The 19199-nt window shown below is 35.1% G+C and overlaps 2 protein-coding genes across 2 annotated transcripts; both read right to left on the bottom strand.

Moving 5' to 3' along the window:
• Positions 1-3785: 3785 nt before the first annotated feature.
• On the bottom strand, positions 3786-10156 carry LOTGIDRAFT_129838 (hypothetical protein; the record flags this gene model as incomplete). Its single annotated transcript, XM_009065089.1, has 4 exons — positions 3786-3990; positions 4367-4486; positions 5141-5227; positions 10038-10156. Coding segments are annotated over 4 exons (531 nt in total), but the record flags the coding sequence as incomplete, so codon positions are not given.
• Positions 10157-11752: 1596 nt separating this feature from the next.
• LOTGIDRAFT_130060 (hypothetical protein) lies at positions 11753-18612 on the bottom strand (the record flags this gene model as incomplete). The annotated part of the gene is made up of 11 exons (XM_009065088.1): positions 11753-11921; positions 12171-12236; positions 12506-12618; positions 12931-13012; positions 13412-13471; positions 14217-14368; positions 14587-14745; positions 15068-15186; positions 15578-15622; positions 17207-17298; positions 18449-18612. 11 exons carry the CDS (start codon positions 18610-18612, stop codon positions 11753-11755), a joined length of 1221 nt encoding a protein of 406 aa, XP_009063336.1.
• Positions 18613-19199: the final 587 nt, after the last annotated feature.

The following is a 19199-nucleotide window of genomic DNA, read 5'->3' as shown; positions in this document are numbered from 1 at the left end:
ATAATCCCTTGTATCAAAAGATAGGATAATCCCTTGTATCACATGAGATGATAATCCCTTGTATCACATGATAGGATAATCCCCTGTTTCAAAAGATTGGGTAATCCCCTGTATCAAAAGATACGATAATACCTTGTACCACGATAGGATAATCCCTTGTATCACATGATAGGATAACCCTGTGTATCACAAAATAGGATAATCCCTTGTATCACATGGTAGGAAAACCCCTTGTATCATATAATAGGATAATCTGTTGTATCACATTGTGGGATGATCCCTTGTATCACATGGTGGGATAATCCCCCGTATCACACGATAGGATAATCCCTTGTATCACATGGTAGGATAATACCTTGTATCACGATAGGATAATACCTTGTATCACGATAGGATAATCTCTGGTATCACATGAGAGAATAATCCCTTGTATCACATAAGAGGGTAATTCTTTGTATCACAAGATAGAATAATCCCTTGTATCACATGATAGGATAACCCCGTGTATCACATGAAAGGAAAAGCCTCTGTATCACATATAATAATCCCTTGTATCACATGATAGGATAATCCCTTGTAGCACATGATAGGATAATACCTTGTATCACGATAGGATAATACCTTGTATCACGATAGGATAATCTCTGGTATCACATGAGAGAATAATCCCTTGTATCACATAAGAGGGTAATTCTTTGTATCACAAGATAGGATAATCCCTTGTATCACATGATAGGATAACCCCGTGTATCACATGAAAGGAAAAGCCTCTGTATCACATATGATAATCCCTTGTATCACATGATAGGATAATCCCTTGTAGCACATGATAGGATAATCCCTTGTATCTCGATAGGATAGCCCCTTGTATCACATAAGATAATCTCTTGTATCACATGATAGGATAATCCCTTGTATCACGATAAGATAATCCCTTGTATCACGATAAGAGTATCCCTTGTATCACATGAAAGGATAATCCCTTGTATCACATGATAGGACAATCCCATGTATCACATTAGAGGATAATCCCTTATATTACACGATAGGATAAGCATTTGTATCATATGAGAGGATAATCCCTTGTAGTACATGATAGGATAATCTCCTGTATCAAATGATAGGATAACCCTGTGTATCACATGAGAGGATAATCCCTTGTATCACAAGATAGGATAACCCTTGTATCACGATATGATAATCTCCTGTATCACATGAGAGGATAATCCCTTGTATCACACGATAAGATAATCCCTTGTATCACAAGAAAGGATAATCCCTTGTATCACATGATGGGATAATACCTTGTATCACACGATAGGATAATACCTTGTATCACGATAGGATAATCTCTTGTATCACATGAGAGGATAATCCATTGTATCACATGATAGGATAACCCCTTGTATCACACGATAGGATAATCCCCTGTATCAAAAGATAGGATAATCCCCTGTATCAAAATATAGGATAATCCCTTGTGTCACGATAGGACAATCCCTTGTATCACACGATAGGATAATCCCCTGTATCAAAAGATAGGATAATCCCTTGTATCACGATAGGATAATTCCTTGTATCACATGATAGGATAACCCTGTGTATCACATGGAAGGATAATACCTTGTATCACGATAGGATAATCTCTTGTATCACATGAGAGGATAATACTTTATACCACATGATAGGATAATCCCTTGAATCACATGAAGGGTTAATCCCTTGTATCACATGACGGAATAATCATTGTATCGCATAACGAGATAATCCCTTGTATCACATGTATTGCATAACGAGATAATCCCTTGTATCACATGAAGGGATGGAATAATCCCTTGTATCCCATAAAGTGATAATCCATTGTATCACATGACGGGATAATCGCTTGTATCACATGAGAGGATAATCCCTTGTATCACATGAAGGGATAATCCCTTTTATCACATGAAGGGATAATCCTTTTTATCACATGAAGAGATAATCCATTGTATCACATGACCGGATAATCTCTTGTATCACATGAAGGGATAATCCCTTGTATCACATGAAGGGATAATCCCTTGTATCACATGAAGGGATAAGCCCTTGTATCACATGGTGGAATAATCCCTTGTATCACATGAGGCGATAATCCCTTGTATCACATGATGGGATAATCCCTTGTATCACATGAGGGGTTAATCCCTTGTATCACATGAGGGGATAATCCCTTGTATCACATGAGAGGATAATCCCTTGTATCACATGATGGGATAATCCCTTGTATCACATGAAGGGATAATCCCTTGTATCACATGAAAGGATAATCCCTTGTATCACATGAGGGGATAATCTCTTGTATCACATGAGAGGATAATCCCTTGTATCACATGAAGGGATAATCCCTTGTATCACATGAAGGGATAATCCCTTGTATCACATGAGGGGATAATCCCTTGTATCACATGAGGGGATAATCCCTTGTATCACATGAAGGGATAATCCCGTGTATCGCATAACGAGATAATCCCTTGTATCACATGAGGGGATAATCTCTTGTATCACATGAGAGGATAATCCCTTGTATCACATGAGGGGATAATCCCTTGTATCACATGAGGGGATAATCCCTTGTATCACATGAGGGGATAATCCCTTGTATCACATGAGGGGATAATCCCTTGTATCACATGATGGGATAATCCCTTGTATCACATGATGGGATAATCCCTTGTATCACATGGTGGGATAATCCCTTGTATCACATGAGGGGATAATCCCTTGTATCACATGGTGGGATAATCCATTGTATCACATGAGAGGATAATCCCTTGTATCACATGATGGGATAATACATTGTATCACACGATAGGATAATCCCTTGTATCACACGATAGGATAATCCCTTGTATCACATGAGAGGATAATCCCTTGTATCACATGAGGGGATAATCCATTGTATCACATGACGAGATAATCCCTTGTATTATGTGATACAAGGGATTATCCCTTGTTTCACATGGCGGTATAATCCCTTGTATCACATGATGGGCTAATCCCTTGTATCCCATGATGGAATAATCCCTTGTATCCCATGATGGGATAATACCTTGTATCACATGATAGGATAACCCTGTGTATCACATGATAGGATGATCCCTTGTATCACATGGTGGGATAATACATTGTATCACACGATAGGATAATCCCTTGTATCACACAAAAGGATAATCCCTTGTATCACACAAAAGGATAATCCCTTGTATCACATGATAGGAAAACATTGTGTATCGCGTAATAGGATAATCCCTTGTATTAAATTAACACAAAAACTTTGAATACAATTGTTTTATTTCTTAAAAACAAAGAGCCCAGGTAATGTAGAATTGATAATGGACAATCAATAAGAATGAGACATTAAAGCTTAACCGAATGAATGAAACATTAAAGCTATACTGCTTTCACAAACAATTACAAATACACACATATAACAAATAACAATGACTCACCAACAGAACAACCAAATCCAGCAAAATGTCTAAGATTCAATTATGTCTTGACTAAATACATGAATTATATTGGCAGATATGGTTGTTCACATTAAAAATACAAACAACAAAGAAGGATGACTAATTGGCCAGTTTACCAAGGTAGGTCTGTGCTATGTGGCATATCAAAATCACCATAAATACCTAGAATGGAATTAAATGGATGAAGCAAGATACATACTTGACTCAAGATACATACTTGACACAAAGATACGGACTTGACTCAGAACACATGCCTGTCTTCAGATAAATATTTGACTAAAAGATACATACCTGTTTTAAGATACATACTCGACACATGAAAAATACAAGATACATACTTGACACAAGATACATGCTTGACACAAGATACATACATAACTCAACAGACATACTTGACACTAGATACATGTTTGACTTAAGATACTTACTAGACTCGAGAGACATGCTTGACACGAGATACATACTTGTTTCAAGATACACACTTGACCCCGGGATACATGGACTACTTGACAAGATACATACTTGATGTATTCGTGACCAAAGATGCATAGACACAAGATGCATCTAGACTCTAGATACATACTTGAACAATATAACGCTTAACTCAAGATACATACTTGAACAAGATACACGCTTAACTCAAGATACATACTTGAACAAGATACACGCTTAACTCAAGATACATACTTGAACAAGATACATACTTGAACAAGATACACTCTTAACTCAAGATACATACTTGAACAAGATACACGCTTAACTCAAGATACATACTTGAACAAGATACACCCTTGACTTCAGAAAAATACTTGCCACATATCGAACTTGTGATACATACTTCGGCTTGATGCTAAGACACAAGATACATACCTGTCTCAAGATACACACTTGACACGAGACGGATACTTGACACTAGATACATGCTGGACATGAGATGGATACTTGATTCATGAAACATACCTGTCTCAAGATACATACTTGACCAAGGATGCATGCTTGACTTATTCTTGACTAAAGATGCAAACACAAGGTACTTACACCTAACTTCAAGATACATACCTGACTTAAAGATACATACATGTACTTGACCTGGGATACATATTTGACACAAGATCATCACCTGATACACTATAATACTTGAGAAAAGATACATGTTTGACCTCAGAAACATACTTGACTTAAAATGTACACCTAATTCAAGATACATACTTGACTAAAGATACATACTTGACACAAGATAATTACCTGATACACTTTAATACCTGACAAAAGATACATGCAAACTACAAATAACTGACCTAAGATAAATATTTGACTCCTGATACATCCTTGACCATAGATACATACTTGACAAAAGATGTATACCTCAGCCTAGATATATACTTGACTTTGACTTGACACATATTTGCCTTTAGATACAAGCTTGACTCAAGATTATGGTTTACAGAAGATACATAATTGACCCAGGATACATACCAGAGCCATGATACATGGTTGACCAAACATACATACCTCACCTCAGATAAACTTAAACACATACCTGGCCTAAAATATATGTTTGACTAAAGATACATGCTTGACACAAAATATGTAATTGACTCAACATACATACTCGACACATCATTGATCACTGTACCAAATATTTGGCTGGCAGAAGATACATGTCTGACTCAAGATACATGCTTGACTCAAGATACATGCTTGACTCAAGATACATGCTTGACAGATCAACACGACACATCATTGAACAAGAAACATGCTTGACGCAAGATACATGCTTGACTTCAAATACTTGGCAGAAGATACATGTTTGACTCAAGATACATGTTTGACTCAAGATACATATTTGACCCAAGATACATACTTGACTCCAAATACTTGACACGATAATGCACACATAGCACAGATTGCCCCTGGGTAATAACCTGGCCATAATGGAAGAATAATATTATCTAATGCTACAACAATTAAATTGCATAAAGTCTTGTGGATATGTTTAAACTACAACTGAGGTATTTACAGTTTTGAAAGATGTCAGCTAGGAAAGTCAGAAAAACGTTCCAGAAGACAAGGAGTTCAATGAATAGAGATCTCATTTCCGGCTAGGTCTGGCCTACACCATCCAATATGGCCTGTAGAAGAAGAGGATACAGAACTAAATCGAAACTACAGAAAGAATCCTGAAATTCAAATCTAAAGGTTTACCTCGAACTCAGCTTCGCAATGTCAATCTATTACAACCTTTCATACCTTGACTTCATTAGCCACCTTTCTTGGATCATTGAAGTTTGTAAATTCAGTGATTTGATTGGGTTGTACGATATAAAATACAGCGTATCAGAGGCCTTGACAAAAAGTCTGTAAACACTTAATGGGTGTATTTGCTAACATACAATCCAATCAAATTGCTGTATTCCGTGATACAAGACAGGTGACTTTTGGAGTGGAGTCAAGGCATAGGCTGAAGATCAAAATAGCTTGACACTGTGTCTGGATTAGGGAGCATACATTGAACTTTCTGAGGCACCATGGCTCCTGGGTTGTAGCCAAAGGCATTGCCTACTACAAAATCAATATTTAACAAGTTCATGGTAGCTCCTCCCTTAGATGAAGTTAAAGTCCCCCCAAAAATTAAAAACATACATAAATAAAACAATCACATCAACATAAACATACATAATAAATAATGCTCATATATACTTCTATTTAAAAATCAACCATTCAGAACATGACACAGTCTGCTGAAGCTTAAAGAGATCAAGTGGACTTATTATTAGCGTTACCATCTGCTGAGCTCAATGTGAGCTATCCCTACCTAGATTGTCTTAATATTTACTTTACCAGCAGATAGAGCTCAATTTCAGCTATCCTTAGGTTGTCTTATTATCTACTTTACCAGCTGATAGAGCTTGATTTCAGTTATCTGTATAGTCATCTAAATATTTACTTTACCAGCTGATAGAGCTCGATTTCAGCTATCTGTATAGTCATCTAAATATTTACTTTACAAGCTGACAGAGCTCAATTTCAGCTATTCTTAGGTTGTCTTACTTAATATCTACTTTACCAGCTGATAGAGCTTGATTTCAGCTATCTGTAAAGTCATCTAAATATTTACCTTACCAGCTGATAGAGCTCAATTTCAGCTATCTTTAGATTGTCTTACTTAATATCTACTTTACCAGCTGATAGAGCTTGATTTCAGCTATCTGTATAGTCATCTAAATATTTACTTTACCAGCTGATAGAGCTCAATTTCAGCTATCTTTAGATTGTCTTATTATCTACTTTACCAGCAGATAGAGCTTGATTTCAGCTATCTGTATAGTCATCTAAATATTTACTTTACCAGCTGATAGAGCTCAATTTCAGCTATCTTTAGGTTGTCTTATTATCTACTTTACCAGCTGATAGAGCTTGATTTCAGCTATCTGTATAGTCATCTAAATATCTACTTTACCAGCTGACAGAGCTCAATTTCAGCTAGTTTTATTGCTTTTCATTATGGAATACCAATGTTAGGCTCGTCTGCAATGAGAGGATTGTAAAGAGATCAAGGGATAAACAAAGAAGACTCTAGCCACCCTTCACTGATCATGATGGAAGCTTAGCAAACTATCAGGGTCATGCTCCGAATGGGTGAACACAGGGACATTCAATAAATATAATTCTACATAAATAACTATGGATGTTATTTTGAGGAAACACAAGGGGTTTTCTACATTTTTACAGCTTTAGAGATCTGGATTATCGATACAGTAGAAAACAACAGAAGTGAATGAATACACATAGGTGCTTTTCTAGACTAGATTAGCTTATATTTTCCACTTTATTAACCCTTTGAACCCTGAGTGTAAATGAAATATAACGTCATATACCCTGAACTCCAAGTAATACAAGTAAAAGCGTATGACGTTAACGTTGTATGATGTCACTTAGCAACGGCCGATATACCGGCTGCTCGGCCATATATTGCGTTAATATTGAAGGGTTGAAAGGGTTAATAATCCAGGGTTAGGCACGGCACTTACCAGTTCTATGACCAGTAATATCAGCTGTAAAAATTGAAAATTAACCTTGATATTTCACTAAAATAATTAATAATACTAAATACTGTAAAAACATGGGGTCTCGTTGGGAATATAAATTAACATAATCATTATAGATTAATCATTATAGATTAATCATCAGAGGGTATAAATACTACAGACATATAAAACACTAAGATATATCCAAGTAATATCTAAGTGTTTTATTGTAATCTTCCTACTTCTATGTGTCTTATTAACAATATACTACAGACATAGTTTAAGACATTTGTACACATCTAACAACACTTTAAAGGGCATTTATCAGTTGCGAGTACGATATATAGACACAGCTTTATAGAACAACAATCACTGGTTAAAGTTTTATACAACGTTTTGACGTGTTTCCCTCGTGGTCCTCAGGCACATACTGATAAAAGGTGATGGCAATAATATATATATAGTTTGCCCATCACTTCTTATAATCATGTGCCTGACGAAACATGCCACAACGTAGCTACAACTTTAACCAGATAGTTGTTCTATAAAGCTGTGTCTATATACTTTAAAACAGACACACAAGTCCACTTTATTTCAAGGTAGTTTAGGTAGTAATGTACAAACTGTCCATCTGGCTTCTATAGTTATAATTACTACATATTCTACCTCAAAACAAAGTGGACTCTTCCTGGTTATATTTTGAACTGTTCTTGGATCTGCATAACTATCTTGAATTTCTACATCTCTTCATTGGCAAGATCAATACTACCAACCCTTCTAACACTGGGTTAATAATAATAATTCTCATTTGTAACATAATTGATATCTAATACTCTTGGCCACAGCCAGTACTTTCGAGAGTAACTCACTGGCCTTTTAATGGATTTAACTATACTATGATTGGTTATATCGTATACAACTACCGGTTAAAATATGGTGTGTCAATGACCTTTTTCTCCAAAACTTAACTCAAATAATTGCCAGATTTTTAGAAATACAGTAATCTGATTGGATAATAAATCTCAATTTAAAATTTGAGAGATGGACCAATCAGATGACTGGAACATCTAAATCAAAAGTTAAGTTTTCAAGAATAAGGCGACGGGTAATCTGATTGGTCAATTACTAAAATCGATATTAAATTAAGCTTTATAATCCAATCAGATTACTGTATTTCTTAACATCTAGAGTTTTTCAAGGACAAGTCCCCAAGCTATCTACGGTATTGAAATGGTCATAAGAATATCAGAAAGATGGTACATAATATAAAGTAAATGGTTTTAAATACAGTGTAAAATAATGAAAGTAAATATTTAATGACTCAATACCAAAAAGGCAGTAAAACGTAAATATCAATTGGTTTTGATTACTCTAAATGACCCATAATTCATATATTTGATCAATTTGGTTATCCATAAAAGCAAGAAGCAACTAAATACGCCAAAATACATCACTAATACTTAATAATGCAATTGTATGGATGTAATAGAGTTGTGTTTGGCCTACCATAGGAAAATGTGCATTAAAGGAATATAAATCAGTGTTCTTTCATCAAAACCTTAAGGATTTTAACGAATTAAACAATAACTTAAGCAGTCTGTTTCCAGAACCTGCACCATAATTCTCAATCTATTTGGTCTGAAGCTTTCTAATTGGTCATGTCCTAGCAGTCAGTATTTGAACCAATCAAACGAATCGATATAACAACCCTAGATTCCAGAAATAGAACAGATGTCAAGTCTGCCAAAACAATTTAGAAGGAGCTATGTTCAATATCTGGGCTGGTATAAAGCTATCATTAACTGAATCAGATCTGATGGGATGCCAAAAAATCCTGCATCGCCCCTCACCCAACTGCAACAGATCTAATGGGATGCTCGGAAACCCGCCCCACCCCCTAAGGTTACAATATTTTTGTCACCAGGTCGTCCTCAGGTAATACATTAAAATGCTATGAGATGAAACATGGAAGCTCTAAAATCTACGGAAAAAGTTATGTACAAGATTTATAACGATGGGTTCCTGAAAGGACATATGAAAAACTCTCCTGCTGTTTATACAAGTTTCAGATATAAAACTCCCATCAGGACAAATTGTTTTGGACTTTCCATTATCAAAGTGTATGAGCAAAGCAAACAAACTTACTTCTCTTCTGACTAGAGCCTATTGTCTTAATATATTACACTTATCATAAATGCCATTAAAATTTTTGGAAAGTAGGTCATCACTGCTCATGCACATGCTTTTAAACAGATGCTAGGAAAATGACTGGATAATCTTCTACAAGATAATTTGACTTACACTTTTCTTCAGGAACCCATCTTTGAGTAAGCTTATGATCAGGACTGTTGATTTAGAAATCAATCGCCAGTCAGTCTGACAATGCTCATAAAACGATATAAAAACCATTATGTGAAAAATGTCCATGAGGATTGAAATATGGTTTTAAAGAGTCTGTCCAAAATTGAAGTCCTTCGTATATCTTTCTTCCAAGCTAGACATGACCGGCAAATACATTTCAATCAACAGCCCTAATGTGAGGTCCAAAAAAGAGTGTAAAAATGGAATTAGAGTAAATTGCATTAAAGATCTAACAATGGGAGATAACTCTAATAGTAAACATAATTTTCACTGCCCCTCGTAGATCTTTCTTTTTGGCAACGTTAAATTCTGGTTTTGATAAGATCAATAATCTTAAAATAAATAAAAACATCACAAAGGCGTTGTCAGAAACATCCAAAATCAGAATTTTCATGATTTTAAGACCTTTCATTGGTCAATTTCAAATGATTTGAAGATCTCTGATTGGCCAGTATTCTAACTGAATTGATAGGTTAATATTCTAGTATCATTATATAAGGATCTCTGATAGTTATATCAAAGATTTAGATACATTTGATTGGTCAATATCAATTATTTAAAGATGTTTCATTGGTCTATATTGAAGCTGAATGATTTAGAAACATTTGATTGGACAATACTGTTAAAATAGTTGTTCAAACCAACAGAAATCATCAAATCTCTGGATGTTCCTGACACCAAAATCAAGACTTTAAAAGAGAAAACATGCTTGTTGGTGGTATGTTTACTTCCTTGAACAACAACCATACTTTCTCTAGCCTTCACATTAATATCAATAACAAAACAAAATAATATCACCAGTCACGGCTGGTTTAATGGATTCCACCATTAGGAGGTCGATGTCGATGCACTACGCCGTTTGTAAGTTCCTTTGTGTGTCCATTGTGCTCACGTTTTTTGCTGAATCTTTTAGAGTTTTTGTAAGGTCTGCCATTGACATTACTATAATCAATCTCAGAATCATCTTCTTCGATTTTACCAGGCTGAAAGACATTGAGACATTGAGTTTTACACCCTTCTTTTCTGCTCTATGAAGTTAGTAAGCAAGACAGCGTGTAACCACAGAGTGTGTAGAGAGCCAGTCTGGACATTAAGCCACTGGACATGGAATAAATTCTTAATAGTGATTACCAGTTGTGTATGGTTACCAATAAGAAAAGTTTCTCATGTAACTGAGATGTGAGCTGCGTTAGGAACTCATGGCCACTTTCATTACTGGTATTTGGAACCACACAACATCTATTGTGGTATTTTGAAGGCAAAAAAATTACTCAAAATATATTTCAATGACACCCCTTTTCTGTAAGTTCCCTTTTGGGGAACCAAATATATGGTATTTGCAACCATAAGCAACTGGTAATCGCTTATGCTATGGTGTGAGGGCCCCTTAAGCTGTGATGTAACTGTACCTTAGAATTTTCTAAATAATTACCGTATCTGGAACTTATCCAGATACACACAAAACTTCCCAGCATCTGAAAATGATACAGACCAATACAGTTATAAAAATCCTTACAATCTAGACAATTCTGTTAATTCTGTTTTGCAAGGACAGCTGCTGTAGATTTTTTTTTTTCAATGAGTAACTGTTGAGAGATCTTAAATGTGCAGCCTGTAGCACACGTGACCTCGGTTTATTGTCCTATCCAAACAACTAGACTATTTTTACATATATTGCCATGTTGAATCCATCTTGAAACGATCTAAGTTTGGATGTCCTTAGGTCTTAACTATTTCTAAGATATCCCAGCGCTAAAATCATTTCAAGAATACCAGGCCTGGACCTTCAGGCTCAAACAACTTAATTCTTTTTCAATGTATTCCCCTCTTACAACTAGATTGAAACCAGGACCTTCAGGCTAACAAACAAAGATCAAACCACCGGGCTCTGAAATTTGTTAAGAACAAAGACAAACAGCTTACCTGAGAGACAATCCAAGCAATAACGTAAGTATACTCAGTCTGTTTAAATAACTCCAACCCAAACTTGATACATATACATGATTCAGTTAATGTTATTGCACTGAAACACAAGAAAGACCATAAATAGGCAAGGCCATACAGTGTGCAAAGGGGACAATTTTCAAAGACAGTCTGTAGCTTATTTAAAAGGTGTCATCTTTAACATATTCAGTGATCGTGCCCCTAAAGTTTAGAGGATTTAGACAGAGTTTAAAACTTCACAAACAATTTTTTAAGCTTCTAATAAATTTTGAACAGACAGGGAAGGGAGTGGGCCCTTGGGTCATGGAAATATTCCTACCATACTTACCAAAATATCCAGCACATTGTACCAACTCTCTTACATTGAGTATCTGTCACATATACATAGTACTGTCTGAAAAACAGGAATCACAAAAACTTCAATCAATCAATCAACACCAATGTCAAGTTATTGCAAACTTCATACTTATACCTTGACAATCTGAGGAACTAAGTAGAAGCGTTGGACTTTGTCAATTGTAATAAGGAAGTTATTCATTGCAAACTAACAGCTGAGACGGCAAAGATAATATGAGAAACCATAAAGTTTACATGTTAAATGAACACTGTTTTTCAAGAGTTAACAAGAGTTAGCAAGAGATATTAATAACATGAAGAACGTACCTTATAGATGGAGCTGATATAAGACATATTAAAACGAGGCGAATTGCGTTGATCGGATGGGGTGGGGGCACCCAGAAAATATGTTTTAAAAAAAATGTATTCAATTCAACCAACTGAAAAAAAAAGAGGATTAAATTAGGTCTGTTTTATAAAAGGATCTGAAAGAGATGTGCTCTTTACGTGAAATGGGGCAAACTATAGTCCCTGCCTTTTTCAATTTCTTACTGTCAAGGGAACTTTAAATGTAGTATGAAATGCTTGTCTTGCAGTATGCAATGGGGGAAAACCTTGCAGGAAAGCATCATTAGCACCCTCTCTTTAAATGTTAAACACTGTCCAGAGATCTCTAACGTGCAGCCTGTTTCACATTCAAACAACTGTACTTTCGTCAAAGGCTACAGAAATTTCCAAGATGGCTGACTGACCTGAAAGAAGACTATTAACAGCCAGACTGCAATAATCCTCATTTTGGTAGAATTTGGATCCAACCAACGCACTAGAGTCCAGCTGAAATATACACAAAATATTATAGGATGACTTGGAGCAGGGTTAGATTTATATGAGAGCTCTGGATTTTCTGTGAAATATTAGGTGAGGGGCTTGTAGAGGCAACTGAATTGTCAAGGAATGTTTGTCTGTATGTTTTACATCCTTCCTGACCTGCATCACTGACGGGGGGAAAACCAGGTTGATCAATCGGAAGGTATCATCCTGACCTATCCCGAGATTGAATCCTGGACCTTCTGGTTAGCCAGCAAGCGTCTAACTCACTGAGCCAAAGCAGCAGCTCCTGTATGTAGAGCTCATGTTTATATTTTATTTTTGACCCAACCAAGACTGCACCCTGTCTCCAGATAAGAGAACAGACAGGGCCCCCCCTGAAATTTGAAAGAACTGTCGACTGACCTAACTGGTGTAAACTGTAATACAGCTCTACGTAATTTACCAGTAGCGGAGTGAATATCTCTGAAAGAAAACGTTAAATATGAATAAAAATAAAATGGAAATTTGATAGATATAAAAGTTTCGTAAAGAGATGCTATCACCTAAATATTAGTTAAAAAAGAAAGCTGAATCTAAATGTTATCTTTGCTTGTCTTTTGATTGTGTCAATTTTATCTGTATATGGATTGTTGTTTTCAATTAAGTTTAAGAACAATCAATAGAATTTATAATGTCAAATTTTATCAGTCCCCTGTTGCTAATTATATTGTGATATCGTTAATCCTAAAGGTTAATTAGCCCAACTCGTTATTGATTTCAGATCATCACTAATTATTTAGATCTATTACTCTGATCTAAATATACTAATATTAATAATTCCTTCTAATTTCCAACGGATCACTTGGTTTTAGATGACAAATTTCAGAATGATGAGATACAGTATGTTTTGTTGGTGACAGATAGAGGACTATATTTGTTCAGTTCTATCAGTATTTACAGGATAATGTCCTATAAAACATACCTGAAAAATGCTGAACTCATGTATATTTAGAGCTTAAAATAAGAGCCCTTTCTTTGAGGCAAAGCTAGGAATTTGGGGGTGCCCCAAGAAGCCAATAGATTTCAGATAGCCTCAGATGAATTTTTAGTATTTAGAGGGTTTGATTTTCACTTCAGATCTATTACAGGCCTAAGGGGGAGGTATAGCACAAGACGGCAACCTCGTCCATTTGTACCTTTACTATGACAGATGATAAGACAAACTTACTTTATACTTTCCCAATGGAAGCTTCTCATCTCTAACCTTTCACAGATCTTCATTCCCACCCAAATACCCAATCCATTACATAATAACACATCTAATATCCATGAATCCCACCAACATTCAGCAAAATTGGGTAATAAATGAGCATAGGCAACCTAAAATAGAATAAACATTATTAGACTAAAAGCTCTTAAATATTTATGTGTATAGGGGATACTTATAGCACCATTTCAATTTTCAATCAGACATCTGTGGTTCTTGCAATTCCACAAAAATTAAGCATTTTATGGCATCAAAATTGCAAAGGCCCTTAGATATCATTATCAGCTTTTAAGATAGTGATCATCCCATATCCCAAACCCAATTGTCTTACCTCTGTCAGCTCCCACATAATACTAATGGTCCATAAAATACCATAATGTCTGATGAGTAGAGCTTTCAGAGTCCAACCAGTAAAATGAGAGAGAGCAAAAACATCAATTCCATCGTATAGCCGACTCCATGTAATACTCGAACAATTCACAGCATATTCCTAAAATTGAAAAGGGTTAAGGGGTTCAGCAAGTAAGCGCTGGCCATGGCATCAGGATTATTTATAAGGCACCAGGTACCCTTTTTGCAAAATATCTTAAGATAAGAATTTGCCAATTCAGTATCCCTTTCAGAGAGTCCACATATTAAATACTGTTTATTTGGACAGTAGGTTTGTTAAGTAGACTCTCAGAGATTCCACATAGTTAATAATACTATCTGGGTTGATTAACTGAGAATCCGTTTCAGAGAGTCCACATAGTTAAAATGTTAATCTAATATTACAATATGTACATCCAAACATGATATATCATTAGAAATACCTTTTCATCTGGGCCTGTATCTTTTAAATCTTGATATAACCACACTAACATCTGTCTGACGGCTGTCCGACTTTGAAACAGCACAAATATTAACATCATAAAATACAATACACCCAACCCTGTAGATAAAATAAAACAGAGTTTAATATCAAACTCTTCTGCTCCTCATCTTCACATTGTTAAGCTATTATGAGCTTCTAACTTATACCCTTGACTGCAATGGCTATCGTTTTTGGATCCTGGAAGTTTGTACATGTAGTGATTTTGTTGGATTGTATGTTAGTGAATGGAGCCAATCAGAGTCTCTGATTGGCTGTATTTGCTGACGTACAATCCAATCAAATCACAGCATTCTGTGATACAAGAATAGTGGGTATTCCAGTCACGGTATAAGACGAAGTTTGTAATATCTTGATATTGAGAAGTGCCTCATTGGACTAATGAAATATCAGTCAGCAAAGTTAACAATGTGAGCTACTCCTGGATAAAAGTTAACAGTAATCAACTTACCAAAGACCATTCTCCATATTGCAGGATGGGGTCTTGTAAAGGGACCTGAAATGCATAAAAAAAAGCTTCCATTAAAGGGATTGTGAAGGAATTTGGTGAAGTCTTTTGATTCTCGACTTGCAATATCAGTACACAAACTATTCACATTTATGGCCAGAGAAATTTAGGTATTTATGTTAAATCATGATTGTTAGGGAAGGGAAATTTTCAATCAGATGTCGGTAGTTCTTGCATTTCCACTAGAACTATGCATTTCAAAAGCTGCTTACAATATAACATGACATCATAATTGCTTAGTTTTTATTGAATTAAAGGAACAACTGATTGAATACTGGAAGTGCAAATTGACGTTATCAATGTCTCAGATACACATAAAATTTTTTAGGAACCTCTTTACAATCCCTTTGACCTTACAAAAGGGCAGACAGCTACTTTAAATTGAGCTATATAATTAAATAAACTACTGTAACAATATGTTGTATAGAGATAAAAGAATAGTCAATGAAAGGTATTGAACATCTTCACAATATCAGTCTATTACCTTGATTCCAATAGCCACCTTCCAATAGTATCACAGAATACAGCAATTTGATTTGATTGCATACTAGCGAATATTTGTTGCTAACTGTATTTTGCATTTACAAACTTCCTTGATACGAGAAAGGTAGCTAATGAGGTCAAGGTATCAGACAGAGTTGGTAATAGCTTGACATTATGAAGATGAGGTATAGAGTAATCAAGAGATATTGAAGGTAATTCGGTTGGAATCAATCCAATTGTTGATATAGTCATCTTTCCCATTATAACATATTGACTACTCTTCTCTAAGGCTGCAGGCACAATGTACCTTATGACTTTACTAGCAAGTTGCATTGTCATTGTCTAATAACCTTAGCTCAGTAGTTCCCAACCTTCTTCAGCCTTCACACCCCTGGTACAATCACCTAGACCTTTTACACCCCCAAAAATTTGTATCATCCACATTTACAGCATGTGATGATATGAGGTGCTCTCTCAATTCAAAACAAATTGTTCTAGTAAACCAGTTGGCCACACCCCTGACACCCTAGTCCCACACCCCCAGGGGGTGAAAACACCCCTGGTTGGGAACCTCTAAGCTCTAAGTGTAGTCCTAATAGAAATACTGAAAGTGATATTCTACCTGCAGGCAGATTGTACGCTATGACATACAAAACAATTATTAACATTGATCCTTCAGCTATTCTCCTTGACTTAACTCATGCATAAAACAGTAAATTAATTGAAAAGCACTCTAGGACTATGTTTTAAAAGAAAAATGCATTAGAAAATCATTGAAGTTCAATAACTATGTCAATATCGCAAAGGGTCTTGTATAATGTCAGATTTTCTGATGGTGACTTCATCAAACTATTCAAACATCTTGGAGCTTCAATCAGACATAACGGGCTATCAACGTCAACACGTAGTTTTAAGGGAATTGTTAGAACCACAGACATCTGACAAAAAAATTGAATGGTGCATATTAATGCTTTTGGTATCCCCAATATACATACAAATTTTCAAAAATCTCCTTACAATCTCTTTAATAGTAAAATATTTTAAAAACAGGATACATTATGTGTTATTAATAGTGTTAAAGGAACTTACCATTAGGGAAAGCTAAAACACTGATAATGAGGAAGAAAAATACCACACTACATAATCCTGCTTGTATATTATCATTGTGAGAACTGTCATTTCTGAAATAAACAAAACAATGAACAAATGAATAGATGAATGAATACATGAATAAAGGAAGGCTTGTATTGTTATTTCTGACATACTGATAAGAAAGAATAAATATCTTAAAAAAATATGAATGAATGAAAATTTATTTTTTAGTCTTTTGCTCAATACTTTGTATGAATGAATAAATGAATGAATGGGAATTGATTTAATTTTAAACATCAATTTACTTTCCAAAAGAAAAAAAACCTACAGAATTAATGTGGCTAAACCATGAATGAATGAATGAATAAAACAGCATATAAGTCTGGAGAGCAAATGAATGAATGAATATGTCTATAAAAAAGCACAGATGAATGCAAGATTAATTGAATGAGAGAGCAAATGAATGAATGAATGAATGAAAAACTAATTGCATATAAATGAAGCAATCTGTCAACTACTAATTAGGTTCATTATTATCATTGATTACTAATAATTAATATGATTAACGTGATTCAGTGTTTACCAGTGCTTCCAGTGTACATGGATACATCTTATTTTATATCTTCATGTCTAAAACTTGTACATGTCGAGTGTCCTTGCACTTTTGTTTGTAAATTAAATTTTACGAATTGTTTTGTTTTATGTGAAATGGAAATATCCATCATGAAATAGTACTAATAGACCTAAATAAGTTCTAAGTTTCCCTAAAATACAGTCAGTGTCTACAGCTTGTGATGATTATATAAACTCAACCAAATAAGCAAGAATTCATTAGAAACAATTTCAGTTAAAGAATTTCAACTTCAAGTTCATATAAATGTAGGGTTATAACAATATCCCTGACTGCACCTAAACTATTTCAACTATAAAATGGTCCTATTATTATTAGTATCATTAATAATGCAACAATGAATGTAATTGTAATAAATAGGCTACTCTTTAAATTCTGCAGACGACAGTAACGTGTAGCAGTTTTATTCAAAATTTCTTGTTTACTTTTTGTTTTGAGCACCAAATGTAGACAGTCATCATGAGACTGAACGGTTCATTCTTGAAATTAATACACAGAACCAATTTTTGGCCCAAAAATCGTTGCAGGAGGCATGACACGCCAAATTCAAAGAAAAAAGAATTGAAATCGATGACCTTTAAAAATTGTCAAATTTGAAGTATGCTTACCGTGTGAATGCCGTGTAAAACAGTCCAATAATGGATATCGCTAGAAGCGTTATGGTATGAGGTTTGTAGAAAAAATCCAAAGAAATGTCATCCACGCCTTTTTCGTTGATACTTCGGAAAAATTCATCCTCTTCTGCAATCACGTTTTCTTTTTTCTTCGCCATTCTGTGGACCTTTTAAACCTCCAATGTTGAAAACCATCCAAGGGGAGACCACTACTTCATAAATTATTTCTTGTCGTCGATCACCCAGACTGAAAGATACAAAGAATGTCAATAGCACGTGTTTTCGGTTACCCAGGCACTCGTGAATTAATTATGCAATGAAAATTCGTCTGCTAATTTATTTGGCCCGACCTTGACTTTTAACAACCGGTCGATATGCTGAAATCGATCGCCCGGTTTCGTATGTCGTATAGATTTATCGTGTTCATCAGTCATGGCAATTAAAACATGTTCTCAATCATAAATTTATATTTAAAACGCCCACTTTTTTTTATTCTAATTAAAACATACTAGTTGTACTGTCGCACATTAATATTATATGGTAGCCTATACAGGCAATTAATATCAGTCATATACACCTTAATATTATGTATAGCATAATAAAAGACTCCTGTTGGAGATTAACTTCACTACAATGTTTCAACAAATTACACTTGAGGCTAGGATATTGCTACTGCAACATTCTTTTTGAAAAGAGGTTTTTTGTCCAACTCACTGGGCCTTGGATAGATATTTTTGAAGCTTTA

The sequence above is a fragment of the Lottia gigantea genome (genome assembly GCF_000327385.1).
Source record: "Lottia gigantea unplaced genomic scaffold LOTGIsca_67, whole genome shotgun sequence".
Lineage (NCBI taxonomy): Eukaryota > Metazoa > Mollusca > Gastropoda > Lottiidae > Lottia > Lottia gigantea.
This window is presented reverse-complemented; position numbering and strand designations above follow the sequence as displayed.